At 36.6% G+C, this 26,486-nt stretch overlaps 1 protein-coding gene across 2 annotated transcripts in view; it reads left to right on the plus strand.

Moving 5' to 3' along the window:
* MMP16 (matrix metallopeptidase 16) overlaps positions 1–26,486 on the plus strand; it is a 190,955-nt gene that overhangs the window by 142,779 nt on the left and 21,690 nt on the right. For both annotated transcript variants that reach the window (XM_026099840.2, XM_064507778.1), the window contains one exon: positions 17,123–17,261. In XM_026099840.2, the coding sequence (XP_025955625.2) occupies positions 17,123–17,261 (139 nt within the window). The remainder of the gene's footprint in view (positions 1–17,122; positions 17,262–26,486) is intronic.

A 26,486-nucleotide genomic window follows, 5' to 3' on the forward strand; every position in this document is an offset into this window, starting at 1 on the left:
AAGCTAGATTTGGTACATGAGTTTCCAGTTGTTTTTAACACTATATCATAGATCACAAGCATTACACCGAGGTCGAACAGCATATCTTAACATTCATTGTCTTAGCGGTTCAGCAGCTTGAACCCAAAGTAACTCCCATAGAGCTCCTTCATGCCTCCGCTTATTTTCATATATTATCAGGTACTATCATAGCTTACTACTTCATTCATACCCTAAGCAACATGCAAGCTCCAGTTAGCAGCAACATGTATTCTGTTTATGCTGTGTATCTTTAGAAGCTTTGTTTGGTTATGTCTTGGTCTGCACATCGTCCTCTGTAGAAGTGCCTTGTGTGGACTTTTGTAAGCCATATGGTGATTTACAAACATCCTCTCATTAGTCCATTACCTAAATGTTTAGTTAGCTAGCTAGTATCAACCTATCTCAGGGTAGTTGTTTCTTTAATTGCACAGCTACAATAACTAGATTTTGAGGGAAGTGGGAATTTTTGGTCTTCAGAGCATTTCAGTAGCTGGCCTCCTGGCCACAGAAGATAATAGAGGAATAAAGAAGGAAGATTAGCAGAAATCTATACTTGTTTGCACTTAGAAAGATTGATATGTATACAGTTCAATACCTTCTTACATTGTTTATAAATATCTAGTTCCTTTTGCAAACAAAACACAGCTCTGACATGAACAACTACGTGTCTTCTCTACTTCTTGATTTCAGAAATCTTCCATTTAGGTGTACCAGCCAAAGCAGATTTGAAGGCTGATGTACATCTTTTCACATCTATCCACATTGGTATGAGTATGTGGACAGAGGTGGTATGGCCCTAAAGTGAATAGGGAAGTAGAGTCTTCTTCTCCTTCCCTTGCATGGACTGTGTAACAGGAGTGGGATATGCTCTCTAGAGCCCAGCTTGGTTAGAGAAGCTCCACTCTCTTGTTGATGTGTTGACTAGCACAATCCACTGCAACCAGGAGGAGATACTTTTGCCCGAAGTTAGCCCCTACTTCTTGCACCCACCTGTCGTTCAGATATGACCCATAACAGCACTGCACCTTCTTTCGATCTCCTCAGAAGAGCTATGCAATGTGCCATGCAGGGAAGGCAAGGAGACAGGGTGAGAGAGTAGGGGAGCGCAAGTTGCATCTGCATGAGGGTGTGCATGGGTGCTGCTGGCCTCCTGCAGGCAGTCTTTGCCCTTTATGTATTTATAATTATGCCTAATTGCATGTGGATTATGAAACTATACAATTTGGCTACTGTGATTATGTAGTTTGAAGGATGTGGTTATTTTGGGTCTTCACAGAGGTAACAAGGTCAATGTGAGAGTCACAGATGCAGCTGTTTTCATGGTTGTACTTCATGTGGAATCCTGTTTGCTTTTTTGTGTGTATGACATGTACGTTGTGGTTTACATCAGGTCATGTTATGATCTTGTCCACTGACAACCATGTTCCTCTGCAACTTTTAATGCTACTGTTCTATTAGGACAGTATTGCCCAGTTTTCATTTATACTTTGAACATGTTTTTTCTTCTTACTCACTTGTAAATGCTTTCCTAGTACTAGTTCTGTATTTATGTATATGGAGAGAAATACAAGGATGTAGGAATTTATAGATACCACAGAAATATGAAATTATAGGTGATATAGGCAATATAGCATATCAATATTAACACAAATATATCAGAACTCGTCCTAGAGTAAAAAGATCCCTGCATAAATGCAAGGAAAACTGCATGAAAAATATTTTGAGTAATTCTTACCTATCCTATGAATTAACAATTGCTTTTCTATTTATAATTTCCTGTTTTCATATAAGATCAAGAATAGTTTTGTGATAGTTGGTTTTGGTTAACCTTGGTGGATACAGTTGGGTGCTCTCTAGTCTTCACAGGCTAACATGAGTGAACGATAATAATTTATCTTTTTTATTTCCCCAGTCAAGAGGGACTTAGAAGCTCCCTGTAGGTGGAAAAGATGGTAAATGAGCTCCTGGACAGGCTGTAGTCCAAAAGCCACAGGTTTATTCATGTAGGTGAAAATTGTTTATTCCTGAGAAGATCTTTCTGTGCTTTACTTGGACTTACTTTGCCAGTTGTCTTGGTCTGCCAGTGGTATCTAAATCAGTTAAAGGAACTAGAAAGAGTAATTAAGGCTTTGGCCAAATCAACATTTGTCTGTGTGACTTCTTTTAGTGTTTCCCCTGCCTGTGTCTAGAAACTTTGATGAAGCGGTCACACCTTCTCTTGATTTCTCAATGAATTTTTTTGATATCTAGGGCCATAGCCATTCCATACAGAATCAATCTCTATGTTTGGGGGGAAAATATAGATGGGAAATTGGGTTTGCTCTCTTCTGGCCTTTTTGTTTTTGTGGGAGTGCCTGAGTCATTGCAGTGAGCCTGATGACTCAGACGTATTTGTAGTAGCAGTTAAAATAGTCTTCTCACCCCTCAGGCAGATGGTGAAGCATCATATTATATATGATAAGGTCAGACAGGTAGAGAAAAACAATTATTCTGATTTCATTAGACTGGTTGGTCAGATTTACTCAGACAAAGATGAGTCTGTCCTAGACTATTTCAAATATTTGTATGTGTACTCCTTACAAACGTATAGTCAATAATTTCAGAGTGATGAGAAAGAAAAAAATCAGTTTTCTCTTTCTTTCTCTTTCTGCAAAACATAAGTTACAGTGAAAAATGTAGGACAAAAAAACACAAATATTTTATTACTCTCTTCTCATGGCCCAAGATGAATTGCAAGAGAAATGTGGGAAAATATCCTTATTTTTTCTATAGGATCTTAGGTGGTACACTTGGTCTTCTCCAGAAAGAAGATTTCTATTCTGATGTCTGTGCTATTATGGGTAAGGCTGTGTAGCATGGTAGCAGGGAACACAGTACAGCTAGGAACAGAATCCTGAAAACATTTTTATGCTCATATCCTGTCTATTTCTAGCGAATTGCACAGGTTGCAAATCCTCTTGACAGTTTTATTAAAGGGAAAAAAAGTAGTCCAAGATTCTCAGTAATCTTTTTTCTTAATGAAATGTAAAAGAGGCTATAAAAGGATTGTTTTGTCTGAAGAAAAGTGGAGAGTATGATATTTAGTATCGGTGATGACTCGGGGGATGAAGGGAGTTACAAAATGAGTATTACTGAGCTTCAAATAGGATTGAGGATCACATTTGTCAAAATTAAGCTAGCAAACTGTTGTAGGAAAGTATTGGTTACTTAGTCTCCCAGAAAGCTACTCAGGAGGGCAATGTGTTAGTGTAAGAGAAGTACCAAGATGTAGGTGTTGGTAACTGCAAAAGAGGTGTGACTCAGTTAAACATATTCATCCTGTATCCCATGATATTCCAAGAACTGTGATGATATGTTGACACAGCCATGAAGGACACCTGCAGGCTCCACTAGAGATCGAAACAGGAACTTGCCTCCCTCTGACAAAGTAATCCCGTCCAGAGAACAAAAAGATCCATGCTGCACCCACATATACACATGGGGTCAGACTGACATCACAGCTGAGTAGAGAGAAAGGAAAACTGTAATGAACTAATGGACATGAACTGAACTGAGGGAGAGTATAACATAGTGATGAATTGGTGGGACCAGAAATTTGATAGAAAAAAACACAAAATTTAAATCATTTTTCAGAATTTTATAGATAATTACTTCTTTTTATAGAATTGCACAGCCATGGAGATTTTTTTGGGAGTGCAACACTAGAAATAATTTTCTACGACATCTTCATAGAGTTTTACATTAATTTCAATATATCCCTATTAATATAGTCCTTCCCAGAAAGCCAGCATTCATTCCAAACCTATTTAACACTACTAATTGTAGGGAGACAAGGATAGGATACTACAAAGCAGACATCTTCACCTCATATTTGTATACAGCTAGTTATGAAACCTTTTTGCCCCTTTACATTGTTGCAGAGAGGGCTTTTATCACGAATCCCTTGCAATGCAAAGTTTGAGTTCTACTACATATGCAGGCATGTGTGTTAATGCAAACCATTGCTCATTAGGAAATTTCATGCTTCTTGCATTTGTGTTATTACTTTTTCCATTTGTGTTAAAATATATTCATTTTAAATATAATATATTTATAACAGAACCTTAGCAGAACACTTTTTTTCCAAGGTTAGGAGAAAATTTTCCAAATTTAATCAAGGAAACGTAGTATTTTTTATTTTAAAGTCACCACTTTTCCTGTCTTTTTCTGGTGCTGAATGCACCATTGCTCCATGAACTCATGGAACCCACTGACTTGCATGTGACCTCCCCATCGATAGAGACAAGAGAATTAAGTTCGAGGAAACTTACAGCATCTTTTGCAGGCTCAAAGTACAGTCACTGCTGCGTACCATAATCAACTGCTCTGTCAAGACTTAATGTTCATCCTGTGGATGAAATGTGTTTCTCAGTACTTCATGTTCATGTGCCATTACCTACAGAGCACTAGAGGGAATGGGAGCATTCCTGAGGTTCCTGGCTCCAAGACTACATTTGATGTCTTTAGAGGCCCCTATTCTGTCTCTTTTATGGCTGTCTGTTTGTTCATGTTGAATCATCATCATGTGGCAATGGGAACATTTTAGGGAGTCCTATTGTTTTTAGTTATTTGAACAAAATCAGAATAAACAGAAATATTGACTTCAGGTAGGAATGCAGAAATTCACCTGAAAGGAGACAGTTACCTTAAAAAAAAAAAAAATCTGGTTGGCCAAGAAAAAACACTAGTGACATGACTCTCATACCTGGATTGTTATCATTAATATATTTTGGGGCATGTTAGAAAAGTAATAGCACTGAGGAGTACCATATCTAGCTGCACCATAGTACAAGGTCTTTAATTGTCAGACTTTATAATTCAAGCAGGTAAACTGGACAAATTCTTGCATGAAAGGCTTTCTAGGAGGAGCTGAGCACTCTTGGAAGTGTGTGATAGTGATGAAGTATGTGGTAGTTTTCTACATTAGGCCCATATGAACCCATCATATTAGGGGCCTCTGAAATTGCCGAATTTCATGTATGATGTGAAATCTAGTGTTGTCCAGCCCTGGTATTGACCAAAGGTATTCTGCATAACAGTTTTCCCCTGAACTGAAAGCATTCTACAGATACTCACAGTTTTTTGACTGCTTCAAAATCTTTCTGAAAGGTTAATGCATACAAAAGAAAAGAAATGTGTAAATGCCATTGCTACTGTCTATACAGGAAAAATAATTAGAAAGGGTAGATAGATATGCATCAAAATACATTATAAAAAGCTGACACAAAATATATTATAAAAAGCTTCATTTGATAATGAAGAAATGATGGGATACATATTGTAATAAGCTGAAAGAATGAAAAACAAGCATTTACTAAAGACAACAGACCTGTAACAAAATGAAGATAAATATTAATGAAACATACATGAAAATCTTTGTTGATGAGCTACTTCTCTTGAATACCAAATACTAATCATAGTCTTAAGAAATGTTTAATTTAGAATGAAATAGTTGATATGGAGCAATTAAAATTTGTTATTGTTTGAAATATATAGAAGATATTTTAAGAAAACCTATTTTCATCTGCACTGGAGAGGGCTGACAATGATCATATAATTAGTCGCTGCACTTCAGCTGAGAAGAGGCAATGAAGAGCAAAGGTTTAAGTCATGGTACTGCTTTCAAAAGAGAACCTATAACTGTGGTTGTGGATGCCTCTGAAAGTAGGTTACGCTCATTTAAATGGGTAATTTCTCTTGCAGGTCTGTATGAGAAGTGGCAAGTCTCTTTTCTTTAAAAAAAAGTTTTAATGGTCTCTGTCTCTTTGTACACATTTTAAAGTGTAAGATCTACTTTTAAGAGTTGTTTTGCTTTTCCTTTTTTTTTTGTACCTTATATTTATCCCATATTCAAGGAAGCACACAAAGTATTTGGATATACTTACAGTTCACCAAACAGAGGCCTAAAATCCTGACTGCATAGCAAATGACCAAGCAGCATAAAGTACTTTGCTGAATATTCTGCTACATTTTGTTTAGGAAGAGGGAATCAGTACCTCTTTAGGAAGAGGCTCACAGTACTGTACTCTTTTTTTTCATATTTACCTCAAATTATGCAATATATTTAGCAAAATTTCAGTATAAGATGCCCAGAATACACTTCATAGTCAAATCCTATCTCTTTTTCTAAAAAAAAAAGAAATTAATGGTTTTATAAACATTTTATGTTGCTGACTTTAGACAAAATAACACCTCTCTGAAATAGTTGAACAAAGAATGTTGTCCTTCAGATGAGAAAAATATACCACCAAAGAGTGATTTACAGAATCTAGTCTAAATATGAGTGGGTGTTTTTGAAAGCTTATTGAAGAATTATAATTCTTGTAGAGCTGGCTGTCAGGTATTCCATTTATTCCTTGTATATTGGTAATAAAATCAGAAATTCTGGACAAAGATTATGATATTGAGCATTTCAGAGTTGTCATACAGTGAAAAACATAAGAATTACACCTTTTCCTTTACTTTGGAATCTAGGGCTATAGTAAAGAATACTAACATTTTGTCCAATTGTCTATAAAACAAATGAATCTCTGTCCTACCATTTTTAAATTAAATGAAATGTAGGTGCCATGTAAAGGTGTTGCAAATGAATGAAGTGAACTGGAGATGAACAAATGATTATTCCTTCATGATAACAAAAAACGAATGCCTAGCCTTTTCTGGGAATTTAACATAGAGGCCCTTCTTTGAAAAATAAAAATATTATTATTTCTTGTTGTTCTAAAGAAAAAAAAAACCTGCCTGATGAAAAAACTCCCTCTTAACAGAAAGTCTAGGTAACATTGGATCGGCTGAATGTTTATCGAAGGGAGAGTCGGTTGCTAAATTCATGGGAGTGTGTAATTTCTTCATGTTTTGACAGTCACTGCAGAATGTCAGTTTTGCTAATTTTCACTTTGCAGTCATTAGAGAGGAAGTTTTCCTTTCTGTTTGTTTTGTGTAGGATTTTTTTTTTAACTGTAAATGGTATCATCATCTTGATCTTTTTCAGCTTTAGAATCTAGTCCTTACCTTGATGAGGAAATTAATACTTATGTAAGATTAAAGATATTACAGAAGGCCACACTATATTTTTGCTGACTATTTCCAGGGATGGAATCTGTGTCTGTGTTCTTAGCCATAACTGAGTGATGTTTATAGCTAAGTAGTGATTTTTTCCCCAAGTTGAATACCACTCAGGTAGGAAAGTAATGAAAAACATCAGAATTCTGACTTGATAGAGAAAAGATCCCCATCTTACCAGGTGAAAAGAGAATTAATCAGATGAATACAAATAGCAAATAAAAGCCACAAAGTATAAAATGCAAGCGATATAAAAAAATGCCTTTACTGTGGAATATCCTTCATTTTCATTCTAAAGAGTTTTTCTTATAGCCATGTAATCTCATGCTTTATGTTTCCCGAAACACTTGCTTTCGGACTGAAATTCTTATTTTTATTAGTAAATGGAATTCCTTTTACTTTCTACTACTTTTTAAGCAAGTGGTAATACCTGATAATTCACTAAAACTTTTTATTTTAAAAAAAGAGCTGCTTTCTGTAGGATCTAGCATCTCTAGAGTTCTCCTACACACAGATATGAGAAGATTCAAGATGACTTTGGTGAAAGTGAGTTTTGAGACACTTTAACAAGTCTCTCTGTTGGGATCCACTGACAATTAATTGTTACTTCATTATTTATTGTGACAAAGTCCTCACTTTTCTCAATTTTCCTGAGTGCTACCAAGACATGAGCACAAAAGTGTTTTGAATATAAGAAAACTATGAGCGCAGATACATGAAACAGGATGAAGACCAAATTAGGGTGTGAAAAATCAAGATGGATAAAAGAGACAAATAGAAAAAAAGCTTAAGTGAAAGGTAGGGGTTAATGCTAGGGCAAGGAGGTGAATCAGTGTGTAAGAAAACAAGAGCAAGAAGAAGCAAGACAGATATTCAGAAAAGAGGAGATATGTATGAGAGAGCAAGAGCTTGAAAGTAGAAAGTAAATAGAGGCTACTGGGGAGAGGAAAGTGTGCACAACAGGATAGGTTCCTACTTCAAGAAAAGAGAGAGGCCATCTTCAATGACAAAACTATTCATTAGAGAACAAGTAAAAAGAGAAGAAAGCGTATAGTAAAACAAGAAATTCAAAAGGCAGAGAAATTTACATTTTGGATCAACCATTGCACATCACTAGAAGTGGGAAAACTTAAATGCAGCTGAAAGTATTTTATTGAAATTACTATAAACAAAAGAGGGGAGATTTTAGAGGGATTACTAATGTTTTGGGTAATACACTATCCTTTAGAACTTGATGTAGAATATAAAAGAGGTATTTTTACTGCAGTTTCATAGTTCCTTTTATTGCATCCTGTCTTCCTGGTGTATAAAGCAGAATCAGCTATAAAGACTTTAGATGGACAAGAGTGTCTATTACATTTAAGTCTTATTTCGAGTTCATGAAAGAGATGTATACAACAGATTAAAAATGAGGAAAAAATAGGTTTCTTTCATGAAGGAAAATCAGTCAAAGTGTATATAGTCCTTTGTCCCCTTTGGAAAAAGAAATGGTATTTTTCAGGTTTTTTTCTAATTTTTAACCTTAGTTTCTTGATCTATGATGCTCTTTTTAAAAGCACAACAAGAGATTTCAGCATGAGCAATGAAAAATCTGAAATGAGTAAAAGATGTTCATTCTAATAGCTAGGGCTCAGAAGATGGAGCTAAGAAGAAGGAAGATTGTAACATAAACAGAGCCATTTTTGACTAGTCTGACATTCCTTTTTACCTTGTCATTTACAAAAGAAAATATAAAAGAGTAGGTACTAGAAAAACATATATGCTACTACTTAACAAAGTTTCCTTAGATAAAATCACTCAGTAAGTTTTTTGCTGGAAAATAGATTTATGCCAGTGAAATTTTCATCTCAGTGGGTTAGCTGAAGATAGACACTTTTAATCAGGTGCAGCATGGTGCTTCCCATAAACAACAAACTGGTAAATTTGCCCAGTTTTTTACTTACCCCTATCCCAAGGGGGACAGTTCATCTGCTCGTAGTATTAGATTAGCATAAATACGTTTCTAAGAATAAGTTCATAACAAACAATGGCTTTTTTGTTTGGAAGTGTTGTATTAGTTGCCACTCATAAATGATAACTGACAGGCGTTAATAAGCTGCATCAAGGAAGTACAGTCAGTCCTTGTTTGGGAGTGTAGGGAAGCAATAATATAGCATTTGGTTTTGCGTCTGTTCTGCTTGAAATCCAGTGAGTTGGCCTCATCTCCAAGGAAAAGATCAGGCTCTCATCATAAGAGGTCTGAGGATTTCCTGAGCAGCATGGAATGGTGTCTTGATGGTACCTAGACCATATTTTTACCCTATTATGACTATGCTGTTGTCTCAGTTAGGAAAGATGAATTGTTTCTACCAGTTCAAATAAGTAATCTGCAGTCAATTATACATTTATTTTTTAATGAACAGATAATAGTTCTTCATAGTTTTAATGGAACCTTGTTTGTTCTTAATGCAAATCTGCTTAATAATAAGCTGACCTAAAGTACATGTGAACAGAATAGCCCATTCAGTTAATTGTTTCCTAGAACGAGCTCGATTGGTTGCACACATTTAATAAAAGAGTCTGATTACAGTCTCACTAGAACCAATTGGTTTCTGCTGTGAAATTACGTAGAAACTGCAGTAGAGCTAATCTATAAGTTTCTTTGCAAATGTTATACTAAAAATGAAAGGGAAAGGGATGCAAGTCAGAAAAGAAAAATAATTTTAGCTCTCATTCTCATAGCTGAATTGTGCCTTTCTTTTTCCTCATTTACATCCTCTAGACTTTTGCCCTTTCTTCTGCTCCTTGAAAATTATTTTGCAAAATAGGTGCTGAAAAATATTTTATTCTCTTTTCCTATTCTATGCATTGGTGCCCTTTAAGTTGAACAATATAAATTCCAAATTTGGAATGCTGAAGATGGATGCTATTAAAGAAATAACAGAATTCTCCAGATGAGTAGGAACAAAGCTTTTAATCCCACATGCTGAAGACCCAATATTCCCATCACTGGGATCTGCTGGTGAAATTCATATGAATGTCAGTCAAAGCAGGCCAATATCCATAAGGAAGTAGACATGAGAAGATACCTTTTGATATTAGATAAAGATTTTCACCAGGATATTTCTGATTTAGCTTGGACACTATAAAAACAGCTTTCATTCCCCAAATTCAGGAAGTTTCTTAATAATCTCATAAAGGCATGTAGTAGGGGAGCTTTATTCTCTCCTAAATCATAATCTTTTGAAACATAGTCTCTGCACGTTCTGTCTTCCAGGTAGTTCCTCTGTTTAAAATTGGAACTCCTCTTTAGCTGTAAGAGAATAATTTAAAGTGAGTAAATAGCACAGCTTATTATTTACAACGGGTTGCTCTTGCAATTCTCAGATGAAAAAAGAATTAGAAGGATCCTCATTTGCGTGAATTTTTCTGCCTGCCGTGCCCACTTTGTGTAACACTTCTGGGTATGTTTAATCTTCCCCTGGCAGAGGCTTGCTTTTGTGCATGGTAAGAGTTGGATTATGGGAGAAGATACGACTAAGTCTGAAACCTTGATGTGTTCTGTCAATAATATTAAGCTACAGTATTAATTGCAATTGAGAATTTAATTAACATTGATTTAGAACAGCGGTATTATATTTGCCGTTTTGTAGGAAATTAAATAGGCTAAGCAGTGATACCTATGGAATCTAGTCATAGTAAAACCTCTCTCTAGCAGCTGTAGATATTCGGTATTTCAGTTTTGCATCTCTCTCATTCCATCTTTTCTGATGGTGAAATCCCCCTAACAGCACTGTACACTTTAATATCAAGTCAGAGTATTGTTGACCCAGAGGAATTCCCACAGAGGTGTGCTCCATATGGTATGAGTCCTTACCATGAAGTACTTGTGGTTTCACACATATTTTTATAATCATAGTCAAAATGTTATAATTTACATTTGTGGTATATCCTTGTTTTCACCTATCACACTGTCTGCCTTAAGTCTTCTCCAGTGTGAGTTTTACACAGTGTTTTTTAATGTTCCCTGTAAAACCAGTACAAGAACTAATTACTTCTTAAAATCAACTTAATTTTCATTTCCAATAGATATGAAAGTTAACACTCAAAAACCCCCATTCTTTTCTTCTTTTTCACTCCGCGTACAACTTCTAGAATATCTATTACATGGAACAGACTTTCCATTATTAGTGGGTATCATCTGGAACTATGAGTCAGGGTGACGCATGTGGTTACAGAATTGTTAGACAGAGCTCATTAGGTATAAAAATAAAGGGCAAAGCTCTACAGATTTTACAGCACATTAATGTTTCACATTTGGCAATGGTTATTGGTCAAGGGGTGAGGGAGAAAATGAGGTGCTGAGAGACAAAAAAGCTCCATTAATTTTGCCTGAAAACTCTACTATATTTTTCAGTATGGATGGACTGAAATATCTGCAGATTGCTTTTCATTTTCCTAGCCATCAGCTGTGTCCCTAAAGAAATCTGAAGGACATGTAGGGTGAGAGTAAATACATAAAGTGACATTAAATATTCATAGTAATACAGATTTAAAAGTTAATTTATAAAAAATGAGATGGCAGCAATGCTTATTGGCATCAAATGGAAATAAATAAATAAAAAAACCAACCTATTTGACTTACAGATGTTTCTAAAAGAGTTCATGGGATCAAAGATAAATAACACTGAATTTATCATGATCATCACTAAAAAGCTAAAGTTTCTGTATTATAAATGTAGGGGGAGATTGTGTCTAATGACAAACTAGGAGAACAATGCATTAGGTGATAGGTTTTTTGGAGATGAGTACGGTGTTCATACAATCTTCCATTCAAGCATCTCCAAGTTGTTAATAAACAGGTAGTTTTATGAAGTAGATGTTTATTATTAGCATACACAATGTAGTAATGAAATCGATGCACGTAAAGATTAAGTGGCAAGGCCTTTACTCACCAGAGTGTCCCACTAAATTTTAGTCCCTTCATCTCATTACTAGGCTAAATACGCACAGAAAAATTACCTAGAGCATTTACTGACAGTGCAGAATGATTTATGTATAACCTCTTTCTTCATAAAGCCATAAGGCTTTATTGGGTTTTTTTCCTCAAAATTATCCCGACTTCTAAACAAAATGAGTGTCATAATGCAGGAGTAACCACTCCTGCTCTTTCATCCTACCGTAATTTTTTATTTGTAATAGTGTTTCTGAAAGAGCTTGCAGTCTCCCCTTGCTCAATGCCTGTTTTCTGATTCTGAAATATATTGTTCAATTTCGATTCAATTTTGCTTGTTTTCTTGGTTGCAGTTCTGCTCTTCGTTAATGGGAATAACTGTCCAAGTTTAATTTACTTGCTATGCCTATATTCATAATATTTAATGCAAGATCCCAACTGCATAAGAATGGCCAATATAGTTAGAGCTATATAGCTATATATAGCTAACTATAGCTGCTTACAAAAAGGCATTGGCTGGCCAACTAGGAAAGGGACTAAAAGTCATAATTGCAATATGTGTGTTTCTCAGGCTTGTCATTTGAATGCATGTGGCAAGTCGTGTGTTCAACTTGTCTGCAGGAGTTAATGTGTTTTGGGGAAATCAAGATATTAAAAGTGTATTAAACGTAAATAGAGTGGAAAACAAACAGTTCTTCAACACAGTGTTTCTCAAAAGAGACAAAACTGTTTATTTGATATAATCAAATACACTGAGGCGTACTTTGTCACAGAAAATGTCACTAGCTAGTTTATTTCAGTGTAGGGAAGCTATTTATTTATTATTTATTTTATTATTATTATTTATTATTTCATTTGTTTATTTATTTATTTATTTGGGGAAGCTAGTTTTTTTTCAGTGAAGGGAGCTTTCTGAGAGAATATACACTTTTTCTTGGACTATGTCTCTATTTTCCCTAATAGCTAGACTGTTGAAAACACAATTCAGTACTTGTGGCTGTTTATCTAGCTGCAGATGATAAAACTACAGGTAAATATAGCTTCGCCTAAGATAAATTCAGTAAATTAAGCAAAGTACAATGAGAATAGTCGTATGTACAAAAGAATGCAGATTTTCTCTATAAGCAGAGCCCATCCCATGCGATATTTCACAAAGATCCTTACGGTGCTTTGTAGCTACACCCCAGAAGTTCTCAGCTTGAATTCCGGAGTTTGAACTCTGACAGGCTAAAAACAGTCTGGTATGTTAGGAGGAAAGTCATCCAGAGTAACTAAATATACATAAACGCATTATTCTATCAACTTCCCCCAACACCTTCCTTGTCCAATCTTATAAATGATCCAAACTTCCAATTTGGCTTCCAGACATTTCCAGAAATTTGCTGAATCTTGTCAGTTTGCCTATATCTATTGTATTTTTAGAGATAGGCATCTATTGGCAAAGAATGTACATGCTTCTCTCTATTCAGATAAGGACACAAAAAAGCTGAAGTTATCCATTTCAAAAATTTTCTTTCTGTAGAAACTTGAAGGGTCTTGACTGATGAGCGAAATCCCATTGTTCATGTTTACTATGGCATGAAAATAGCCCAGGAAAATAAGGAATTTGCTGCATGTATAAACTTCTCAGAATACAGAACACTGACACAGAGACATGGAGGGACAAAGATCTTGGATTAGAGCTTAAAGTCAAAGTGCTGCTATTGTTGATGATACATAAAGAGAAAGAAGGTGAATAAAAGCTGAACACCAGTGAACAGCTCTGACTTTTGCAGATTGCTTTCCCACAGCACATTGCTAAACTGTCATACATGTTTCTGCAGATACTTGTGGATGTTAACAGTTTGCATGTATCCAGGAAGAAATACCTAGGGCTAATAGTCAGTCAAGCACTAGTAAACGGCAAATTATCATCTTTGGTTCAGAAATTCCCTGGACTACAAGTGACTGGTGGCTGAGAGTGTATATGAGAGAGGTGTCATTACATGTTCACTTTATGATGCTGAATTATTTTTTTTGCCAGCTGTCTTCACTTACCTCTTGTTGAAAGCTTGTGTATGCCTAGTATTGACATTACCAAGTGCATGTATGTGTGTAAACTCCGTGGGGCTGTGCTGTGTAAGTCAATTGTATTATTGTGATAATTTTAATTGTGTAGTAGCAGGGAAAATGATTGTCTTGCTAAGGAATTTGAGTAAAAAGTAAATTAGGATATTCTCACTGTTATTCTGCAAAACCCTGATATTGAATATGAAATGCTTAATATGAAATACAACTCAATACCAAATCTATAGATTATCATTTTATTGGTCTTTTTATCAAAGTCAGTCAATGCAAATAAGTTCCACAGATCATTAAAGCTGAAACTCACTCAATCTCAAAAAGAGGATCTTGGTTGACTTTTTTAAAAATGGAAATCAATAGAATTGACTGACAATTTTACAGTGTAGTTTAAGTCTGATCGAAAGAAGACTGTTCCTGTTGTTGGAGCTAGCAAAATCCTTTTCTTGTAACACATTAATGTGATTTACAGGATCTGCTTTAGCATAGTAGCTGAAAGTCAAAATTTATTAACCAGCCTCTAATGTCACAAGCTTTGCCCATAGCAGTGGTGTCGAGACTTTCCTGAGTATGAGGGTTATATCGGGAAACTCCTGAGAGCTTGAGCATTTCATTTAGGACCTTTATTCAGCAAAATGATTAAGTGTGTACTTATGTCCATTCATATTCTGCTAAGTAGCCAGCACTCAGTCAGCTTTAAGTATTTTGCATACTTTGTACCTACATCTTGATCAATTTCCTTTAGAGTCGGTGGGCGTTTTATGAGAGCTGCATATGGTCCTTCCTGCAGCTAAACTGTTTTTTCTAAGATGTACTTTTGTAGCCAAATTCAGCCAAATAGCATGGTATATCCTGTTCTTAGAATGGAGAAAGACAATGTTGGAAAATTCCATTGTATTAAGGATAGTAAAAGATACCAGAAAGACTGCAGTTTTTATATCATTGCACCTTGCTACTTGTTTCTCCTTTTTTTTTTTTTTTTTTAACTTTAATAGCTGATTTCTGATATACTGTCTGGCTTTTGAGAGTTTTACAGAAATGTGGGGAGGACAAAAAACTATTTGGCCTTTGGAGACTTATCGTTGCATCCTTTCTCCCAGAACAACACTTAAGTCATTCCTTGAATGATGACACCTTGAAAATCTGACCTAAAAATCCATTTCAAGAATTTATTACTGTTGCAACGAAGAAGTACTTCCCAATATCTGTTTTGAGGAAATTTTCCCATAATTTTTTTTCTTAAAGCTCTCTTGTCTTACCTTCATGCTATTAAAAAAAAAAAACAAAAAAACCCCAGAGGTTGACATTATCTGTTCCAGCTTTCAGAACATATACTTCAATTAGGTCTTCCTAAATACTTGTTTTTCTAAGTTGTATTCCCCTCCTTTTTCCTATTCTCATTCTGGAGTTTAGTCAATTAATCCTAAAAATTGCTTTGCTTCCCTTCCTTAAATGTTGTAATACATCTCACAGTATAAAGCAATGAAAGCTGAAAATAGTCTAACCAGACAAGAATAGTGCAACAGTAAGTTACAACAGTGTTGCACTAGCAATAACATAGCTAGGCATGAAAAAATGTTAGGGGTTATAACAGAATAGAATACAATTTCTAGACAGTCATAACTTTTTCAATACGTTATTTTTCAGGTTGTGTAAGCTATCTGAGCCTTTTATTTATTTATTTATTTATTTATTTTTTAGCAAAGTCCTCCTTAGAAACCTGGGAGGGCAAACAGCTCTTTCAATTGTAGACTCATTTATGCATATGATTAAGATGTATTTGTGTGTATATATTGAGCTGTTTTGTATTTGTATGGCTAATACTTTTTCATGGAGATTTATAAATAGTAGTGTCATTGAAAAGAGGAACAATTAATGAGAGTTGTGATCTCAGGTTTGGAAAGATGATGAATAGAGTCCATCATCAGCCTGCTCCTGCAAAATATTAATCTAGTCTCTAAGCTGTGCCAGTTCCTGCAAGAGCACAGATCTCTTTTGCTTGGCAAGTTGACCTGTAAAGAAAGAAGGCTGAACTGCCACATAAAACTCCTGTGTTAGAGATCTGACAGGATAGCACTTTCTTTATCTTTTAAGGGGTTTTGTTGTGTTTCATATAATATTATTGCTGTAAAATTTTAAATGTGTGTAAAAAGTGAAAATGCTTGATTAATCCATTCCTTCATCTCTAAATATTGACAAGGATGAGCTGGAACCGTTGTAGTTATAAGAGCTGAAGAGGTACCACAAAAGCGTCTTTAACTATACCCACCTAATGTGTCACATACTCATTTCTTAACTGGAACATCCCTCATTCCTCAACAATGCACCTCAGTATTGTCCTCACTTAAAGACAGAGAATATCCTATAGGGAGAAGCCGTTTTAAATGGCAAAAACATAAGACAAAGTTAGGCTTTGAGCTCAACCAGGACACCGGATTTAAAGCCTATATTAACCTTTCTGTTTAACTCACTGGTAAAGACTGCAAATCTTCACTACAATAAAACAGCCAGTAAGTAAGGTGTAGTTCCTATGGGACTGATGTTGTGATGTTACAACTACAGCTACCAGCCCTTATCTCACTGTTAGCCATCACTGCAGAAAAATGACTTGCAGAATTAATGATCCTCACAAGCTTATTTGTAGTCCTATCATACATGGCTCACATATGTATAAGGTTCAGCCTAAAAACATTGCAATTGATCTTCACATTTTAAGTTGGGCCCCTTATTGTAATGGGTTGACAAGGTTACCTTGTCATGTACAGCATGGTGCATGTTCTACAGCAAGTTATCTATCTACACTGCACGGTTCACATGGAAAACTAATTCTGACATATTTGTAATGTAGGAAGGTGACATGAATATAAACACCAATATGGTTATGCAAATAGGTAAAGGTCATGTCCTAAAAATGGTAGGATATGCTGTTTGGTATTTCCAAGACAGCAACTGAACATATATAAATGTCTCAAAGTGTAGTAAGAGACTCATGTGTTTGGTTTCCAGGATCAATGGTTTTGGCGCGTAAGAAACAACAGGGTGATGGATGGATACCCCATGCAGATTACCTACTTCTGGAGGGGACTGCCTCCGAGCATTGATGCAGTTTATGAAAACAGTGAGGGGAATTTTGTTTTCTTTAAAGGTAAGAAAGACTAAGTCTTTTTACTAAAAGGAAGACTTTGGGTAATACTTTCAGCTGTGATGATAGCCCATGATATAGACACATATTTACACATTTCTTTTTTTGGAACCTATTTATTTTTACTAATGATTTGCAAATCCTGTTACAAATTGCTAGGTAAGTGATGAGTGTGTGTTTTCTCATCTTGGCAACTACAGTTTTAATTTATGATTATACTTCAGAGTATCAGACTATTTACTCTGATCTATTTTGTAAAAATTTAGAAGTATAAATAAGAGACATCACAATGCAGTGATCTACTGTGAAATCATTTTCAAAAAATTTTATAGGTTGATCATAGGTGAACTGGATTAGGAATTGAGAATGAATGAATATATTTTCTTATGGTTCTCTTTGCTCCTATCCCTTGTTTCACATGATATTTGTATGTATTTAAACGACATCTGTGCAGGATGTATCTAACCCGTACTGCAGTGTGATTATTTCATCTGGAAATTTTGATGGTAGGAATTTCAGGTGGGAAATGAATTGTTAATAACTATCTTTTTCATGGAAATATGTTTTATATTTTCACTAGTATTTTTACTATTTTAAAGGAGCACAAATTCTAGAAAAAATGTTGTGTGGATTGAATTGTTGCTAATCATCCTTTTCAAAGTTTCACTCCAGGCATCAACTGTTCTTTAAAATTAAAGTTCTTATAAGGAATCTAATTTAGATTTAATGAGAAAATTATCCTATGTGTTAAATAAATACCCATTTAACAATGAAATCTCTTCATTGGAGTGAAAACCATGTAAAATATAGTTTGTAAGATAGTACTTTTGGGGATAAAGGACAAATTGAATAGATATTTGTAAAAATACTCAGCTATATGTTTGTGTTGTGAGTGACTCACTTGCTAACTCATTACAAAAAGGTAGAAAAAATCTTTTTAAATTTGTTATATCAAAAATGAATTCACTTTTACAAGCAGAATCATTAAAAGGGAGATAGAAGTCATATTTCATTCACAATGGAAATGTTATCACCTTGGGAATGCTAAATGATAAGTGTATAATAACATGAATGCTAAATGATAAGTGTTTAATAACATGCAGAAACATTACATGGCAGTACAATGAAGATGAATGTTATGTCCCACTAACAGAGAAATTGTAGTTTTTGTGTGAATCTTAAGGAAAATTACATTCCATACAGTATATGACATCAGAACAACATATGCTTTTACTTCTGCTGCCATAAAATATACTTAATGTCAAAAGCTTTGGGAATTTGATAAGATCTGGAGTCATGATCAAATTACATCCAAATGCTGATCCCTCTACTTGATCTTTGGGTCCTTGGGTCATGCAAGAATAGAGAGAGCGTTCTGTAGATACTCCTTTGCTCATCTTTACAACAGAGGGCAAAGGGAACATCCTGTGCATGCCTCTCTAATTCTGGGATCCACTACCTGAGCTTCAGACAGAAATGATCAAGGTTGGTCCTTACACTGACTTTCTTTTCCTTCTCAGTGATCCCAAGATAAATATCTTATCATTATTTAACTCTTCATCTACTGCTGGCTAACTCCTGTTAGTCTTTACAGGAACAGGTTGATTCAACAGTCTGTAGATTACAAATACGAAAACAACAGGGTGAGAAGAGTGAAACTTTTATATTTTCTATCTGGGAAATTAAGTAACCAGGATTAATTAAAGCAAACAGGAGGAGCAGGGCCATATTCTTGGAAGTTGGAAAATTGTATGTTCTTTTCCCTTCTCCTCACCCCTAATTTATGCTGTCTGATTTCAGATCAGGTGATTTTTTGTCTTCCAGGTGACATCATAGGACATCTGGATTTTTTTTGCAGATATTTTTCTAACCTCTTTCTTTTCATTGCTTTGTTTTTCTAGTGATATCTATATTGTTTCTCTGTTCGCCAAAGTCAAAATTACTTGTGTTTCCTTGTGCTAGTTTTCCCAATTTTTGCTTCTCTGCCGCTTCCTCTTCATATTTCTCAATATCTACCTAATGGCATTTGCCTATCAATAGGTTCAGCTAAGTCTTTTTTATGCATGTTCTTGAAAATTCCTGTTACCCAAGTATCTCAAGCTGTCTTGTGAAACATGGTTGCAGAAGCCTATATAAACAGACTGCAGGTAAGAAGCATTGCCTCCCTTCTCCTAGTCCTTCAAAAATTTTTTTCCCAAGTAAAGGGTCTTTGTATGTCTCTCTCCAAGAGGTGTTAGCAGAAATGATGAGCAAGTGGAGCATGCCACCTAGGCAGTGTGGTTTCACACAGTCACAGAATGGTTGAGGTTGGAAGGCACCTCTGGAGATCATCTAGTCCAACCCCACTGCTCAAGCAGGATCACCTAGAGCACATTGCACAGGACCCTATTCAGATGGCTTTTGAATATCTCCAAGGAAGGAGACTCCACAACCTCTCTGGGCAACCTATTCCAGTACTCAGTCACTCTCACAGTAAAGAAGTTTTTCCCTATGTTCAGACTGAACTGCCTGTGTTTCAGTTTGTGCCTGTTGCCTCTCATCCTATCACTGGGTACCACAGAAAAAAGTCTGGCTCCGTCCTCTCTACACCTTCCCTTCAGATACTTATACACTTTGATAAGATTCCCACTCAGTCTTCTCTTCTCCAAGCTGAACAGTCCTGGCGCTCTAAGCCTTTCCTCATATGAGAGTTGCTGCAGTCCCTTAATCATCTTAGTAGCCCTCCACTGGACTTGCTCCAGTAGCTCCATGTCTCTCTTGTATTGGGGAACCCAGAACTGGACACAGCACTCCAGATGAGGCCTCACCAGGGCTGAGTAGAGGGGGAGGATCACCTTCCTCGACCTGCTGGCAATACTCTTCCTAATGCAGGCCAGAATCCTGTCGGCCTTTTTGCCATGAGGGTTCATTGCTGGCTCATGGTCAACTTGTCCCCCAGGACCCCCTGATCGTTCTTCACCAAGTTCCTCTCAAGCAGGGCAGCCTCCAGCCTGAACCGGTGTATGGGGTTATTCCTCCCTAGGTGCAGAATGGTGAAAACCTATGAAAAAATTATCAACACCAAGCAGAAAGTTTAAAGCTGAAGTCTGGAATATAAATGTGTTTGCAAAGCACAGATCCAAGCCAACATTTATCTCCATTATTCAGAGAATAAGCAGAAAAGATGGAATGAGTGCCATCACTGAGCTTGGGCTGGGGTGGTGTCACTAAGCATGCCTCTCAGAAAACACTCTCTAGATCACTTCCTTTTGAGCCTGGTCAGTTCTTCACCTCAGAACAACTACACTTACAAGTGTGGCAATTGAATGGAGATAGTATTTGCTTGTAGATTTTTAAATAAAGCCTCTGAGTATTTCTCTAGGCATCAGTAACATCCAGTCTCCTGTAATGTATAGACTCTTGAATCTTTGCTGTGTGCCGGAGAAATAGGTCAATCCATAATGATTCTCCCTCCAGAACAGTCATTGCTTCTTATGGGGATGCTTAAAGGGAGCTTCAAGCCACACTTTTCATCTCTGTTGCTCTCTTTTATCCACTTTGGAGTCTTTTTTACTGATGTGAAACAGGGCCTGGACACCTCTTGTGAATGACTAGTCCTTTGCTCCTGCTTCCTTACTTGTAGAGTGCTATCTCCAGTCTCTGAAGTAGGACGAGAGATGAGTAAGCCAATTTACTCAGTAATCAGTAATCATCACCTTGCTTTTCCTTGCAAGTCTGCACTGTCACAGGTTCAGAGCAAGCACTGTTCAGTCTCAGGCCAGTGACGTTTTTAAGATGCAGTCAGGATAAATCCTATGAACTGTCCTAGATAGAAATATTCTATTTATCTCTTTAGAAATAGGCAAATCTTATTTCTTCTCAGCAATCTATGCTATATTTGGTTTGTTTCAATCCTTGCCTTTTGAGATAGTAAACCTAAAGTTTGAAATAGTTTATCTAAATGAGAAAACAAGTTTAGATCTTTACTACTTTTTTATTATTATTAGTGCTAGGTTTTTCTTCCCTCCATGTATACAGTTGGATTCATGGTATTAGTAGAGTCCTGCTCTACAGTAGTAGAAATATAAAATAGCGCAAGTATAAAAACATTTAAAACTAACATTTTGTAAAGGAGAGCTATGTTATAAAATATAGGCCATATGCAAATGATCTGTGATGGCATCTCAGGGTGGAATATTTATCTATGTTCCTTTGAAACGATCTTCATACCTTATGTTTTTGCTACTGTCGCAGCCCGAAAGGAGTTGTTCAGGACGACCTCCCTCCTCTTGGGGCCAAAACGACCAAGTTCGTGATGCCCTTGGACTGAATTAAGGTGAAACGACACCAACCAACCGGTTTTAAGATTTATTAACACAAAGATAAGGCATGTGGTCAGATAGGATAATTCAATGGCAAATACTGCAACTAGCTAGACAAGTCCCGTGCCACACGTTTCAAACAGATCTTACCAACACTCAACAAAAGAGAGGGAAAAAGGGAGAGAGAGAGAGAGAGAGAGAGAGAGAGAGAGAGAAAGATATCACCACCCGTGGATCCAGCAGCGTCCCGTTGGTCCTCTTCCTTTGGGAGTCTCGGCTGTGGGGGGGGCTCCTGTCTGGTGGTAGGTGGGTCCTCTTCACCCTGGGTGTAAGTTTTGGCGGTGCGCGTGCAGTAATTACAACTCGAGCAGGGTCCGACCCTAGGTTCCCGCTGAAAAGCTCGGAGCCAAAATCAAGGCAAATTAAATAAATAAATTATAATGGCACGCGTGCAGTGGTTACAGCTCGAGTTGGGTGCCTCCGAAGAGGGACCCTGAACAAAGAGGTCCCTGGGCAATTATAGCTTTTTCAAATTAAGTTTCCCACACACACACCCCCCCCCACGTGGTAGTTCAGACCAATAGTAATTTTTGAGTCTGGGGTCTCCTGCTCCTTATTGGATCTCATCGTTGTTCCTAGGCAGGCTGTTTCTTTTCTCCCTTATCTTTTCTGTTGCAGTTTCTGCCGATAGGTGTGTCTTCCATCCTATAGGTGTGTCTTCCTTCCTCGGGTCCCACCATCATCTCTCAAGGTCCTGACAAAGAGGTGGTAACTCCAGCAATTAGCACTGTTTCAGCAGTGCACAGGAATGCAAATTGCTGGTAACTCCCTTATCCTTCCCGCCTGCAGCAGCTCTGGGGCCCTTTCTCACTGAACTAGGGAGTGTGGCCTAAGGCTTCAGCAAATTTAGCCACTCATGCCAAGCAAGTTTTATAGAAGTTGTGCTAAAAACGGACAATAATTTACAGTCCAGATCCCAAAGTCTCTGCCCGATTGTGGTCTCGTTCAGTGCAGGCTCGGTGTGTCCCGGGTGGTCGCAGGGAGACCATCTCGGGGGTCGCAGCAGCCCAGTCCTGTTTCCGCCAGGGATAGATGGCTTGTTCGGGGTTATGGCCTGCCTGCACCCCATGCACCAAGAAATGTTTAAGGCAAAAAATTCATTCATCTGTCCGCCACAGCTACATATGAGAAAGGTAGTTATTCCTAACTTATACTAATAAAACCTTTCTGTTACTACATTTATACCTATTCAGAATTATTTTCTGTGAATACCTGAGGAGCCTCTGAGGTCATACATCATGTGTTAGTTGCCTTTGCTAAATCAAGTTCAAGATTGTCGCATCAGATCTCTTCTTCGATTTTGAAATGTCTTTGGGTTTGATTTTTTTGTTTTGTTGTACTATTTTAACTAGTTCCATATCCTTTTATTTGCAGTAATATTCATTTATAGAAGGAAAAACAATTGTAAAAATTCAGTAGCATGCTTGTAGTGTGAGGTAATAGAGTGATACTTGCGCATTTTGGGTGGCTTGAGACACCTGCCTCCTTGTGCCTCATAAAGTACATAACAATTTGGTGGATGGCTGCTTATAAAAAGCAGATGTTTACGTTCTTGTTGTTATTCACTACTTGTGTCCATGCTAAGTGACAATAAGAAGATGGTGCCAGAATGATAAACAGATTTTTTTTTAATGAGGAAATGTGAATAGTAAAATTTATTCTGTGTACCTGTGGGAATTTACATAGTGCTAAAAATGAAATTGTCAAGCCATCTGCGCTGTTGAATGATATGGCAACCCAAATGTAGCAATAGAAAAGCTTCTGTAAAACTCATACTACCAGTGCCACCATCATAACTTTCAACTGCACTTATCCCACTGCCTGACAGTTTTATTTTGAAAAATAGATTTACTGTAGTGTCAGATCATGGAGCAGAGAAGTGACAGAGATAAGATGTAGGAGGGAAGAATGAGAAAAAAAAGAAGCATGAATAGTAATTTAGGAACACTAGTTTGAAGAGACTTGATCCTGGCTTGAAAGTCCAAAGTTAAGAGTGAGAACAACTGGAGAAAAAAAACTCCAAAATGAGATATTAGAAATCTAACTGGTTTCAAACGAATATGGTGCCTAGAAGTTTTGAAAGTTTGGCTCATCACTATAAAACCTATAGTGATTAGATCTTACTGTATTATTTGCTATGCTATATCCAGCACAGGTCCTGGACAACGCACATATAATTATGTGACATGAACAAAATACTTGGTTGCCGACAACGTAGGAGCACAACTATTCAGCATTTTGAATATACAAACGAGTAACTATAGAAGATAAAGGCTGCACAGTTGTTTGTAATAGTCAGTAGGTAATTACATAGTCTGAACACTATTGGAATTAAATATTCAATATTTTAAGAGAAGCATATATATGCAATACCGATACCCTTCATTTCTAGCAAATTTTTAGAACATCAGTGGTAGATACTGAGAGTCTTCAAAAAATTGCAGTCACAGTCCATCCTTTTCAATTATTTCCCTACAGTGATGATAGTTAACAAAGCACTATTGCAAAAAGTAAGACATTCTGACTTTTTTATCACTTGCTTCATTCTCAGCTTATGACCTTACCATTCTGCTTGTTATATTAGATCTTACACTGAGGAATAAATGCAGAGAGATGAAACACTCTGGAGGCTGGCCAGATTTCATGAAACATGGAGCTTTATTAAGCGCTGTGAGAATAACAAATCTACTAACCAGACCTTGAAAACAACTTTTTCAAATAAATACAGTGCTTATTGCTGCTGAGGACATAGGTTAGGATTTTGAACAAGCATTAAGTATCTATAAGAAGGATCAAGCTATTATTATGCTAGTGTTGTCATATATTCTTTCCTTATTTTCATTATAATCACAATTAATGAAGTGTATTGATTGACTAGTAACTTACTAGTGGAAGTGGGCTTGAGCTAAATGAAAGCATACTGACTTAACCATCCTTTTCTATACATTTTAAGATACATAAATTTAAAACTGATTTGCAGCTTCAACTCCTCCTAATATTTGTTTCCGAGTCTGAAAGCTTCTCGTTCTTGCTGAGACTTTTCTGAAATCCTTCTCTGATCAACAGCCACTCACTTCCCTCCAGCTGAGGGACAGAAGCTAAACTGAAAAAACAAACAAACAAAACCTCCCAAAGTAAAAACTGGCAGCCAGATGGAACATTTGGATTTTTTATATACAGTCCTTCCCATTAAAAATCAACATAATTTTAGCAGACTAAATATATCTTTCAATGCAAATGTTTAATACACTTTCCTCTACTTAGAATCAAAGAAGCCTTGCACACATATGTTAGAGCTCTCAATGCCCTACTGTCTCAATAAAATGCAGTTAAATTTGCTTTTCTCTGTTTACCTGAAAAAGAATTTTCTTTACAGTAAGAAACTGTGTTAAGAAGGATTTAGCTTCTCACCTCAGTCTTGGGTCCCCACATCTACACTTTCTTTTCCTGTGTGCCCCTAGTACATATGCAGTGTATATAACGAATACGTGGCTCAGTGATGCTGTCACTTATAATGTTGCATGCTCATCTCCTGTTTATTTTGGTATGACCTGATCTTGTTAATAGCAGAATTTGACTCATTGGGTATGGCTGGTAATGATCAATTCCTAACAATTGCCTTTGCTTTTATTCCTTGTGAGGCACATAAAAAGGTAATGGTATTACATACATCACAGCATATGCCTCTCGATGCTGTGCAACAGCTGTCATTTTGAATGATCTTCTGAAACAGAAATGAGCTGGCTCAATATCATTCACTGGATGCCATCTGTTGTTCACACCATAAGTACCAACTAGTAAGGTCCAAAACACATGATTCCTTCTCTTATCGTTGTATTTGAAACTGCCATTACCATCCAAAGCATTCTGTCCCTGGTCATGTGAATTGGCAGAAGGATAAGCAATGTGAGAGGACGAACAAAGAAAAACAGAAAATGAAGACACCAGCAATGATCAGACCTTATAAGTGAATTTTGCAGGGAATCATAGTAAAGGTAAAAGTCAGGTTAGCACAGGCCTTGCTCCAAGGTCAGCACAGACCTTAATTTTTCATGCTTGCTTTTCATAGACCCATGTCCCTTTTATTACTTCAAATCACTCTCTACATCCACATTCTTTGAACCTTTCCTCCCTTCAACTGGCTGGGGGAGGGGGGAGAAGATGGATCTGTCGAGCAAATTGAAGTGGCTGTGCTTGGAAGTGGGTGACAAGCAGCAGTAAAGCAGCTGATAAAAGATTTACTCTGGAAACCCAGCATGGGAGGGATTGAAACTATATCCCCTCACCTAATTAAAATTGTGATAAAACAAAAGCATGCCTTAAATTGCTATAGTAGAAACAGGTAGATTAGAAAAAAAAGCAAACTTCCTTTAAAAAATGTTTAGTATCTCTGAGGGATAGCTAAAATATAAAACCAACAGCAAAACAGCTCTCTGGATTTTCTATCCTGGTGACTCTGGCATACATCTGATCCTAGACCTTTGGGTGAAATTACATTTCCTTATAAAATATTTATACAACATAGTGCCTTAGCCTCCTAAGTGTGTGCATATAACAGCCTGCCTAGCCTTACATTTAAATACAGTGACCAAGATGAACAGCCATGATTTTCTCCCTTAATATACCCTATTAGGATATTTGTCTAAGCACATTCGAGCAAATACAGTTTCCAACTTTTCCACCAGTATTTTAACTATCATATCATAAATAACACTGGATGGACCAAAGTGCAAGATCCAACAGGCCTTGTATACATACATATATATATATATATATACATATATATATATATGTGTGTGTATTTGTTCCTTCTCTAGATCTTTCTGTGATGTAACTCGGAAGGGATTACATGATGTCAAAGACTATC

Source organism: Dromaius novaehollandiae, chromosome 2 (genome assembly GCF_036370855.1).
Source record: "Dromaius novaehollandiae isolate bDroNov1 chromosome 2, bDroNov1.hap1, whole genome shotgun sequence".
Taxonomy (NCBI): domain Eukaryota; kingdom Metazoa; phylum Chordata; class Aves; order Casuariiformes; family Dromaiidae; genus Dromaius; species Dromaius novaehollandiae.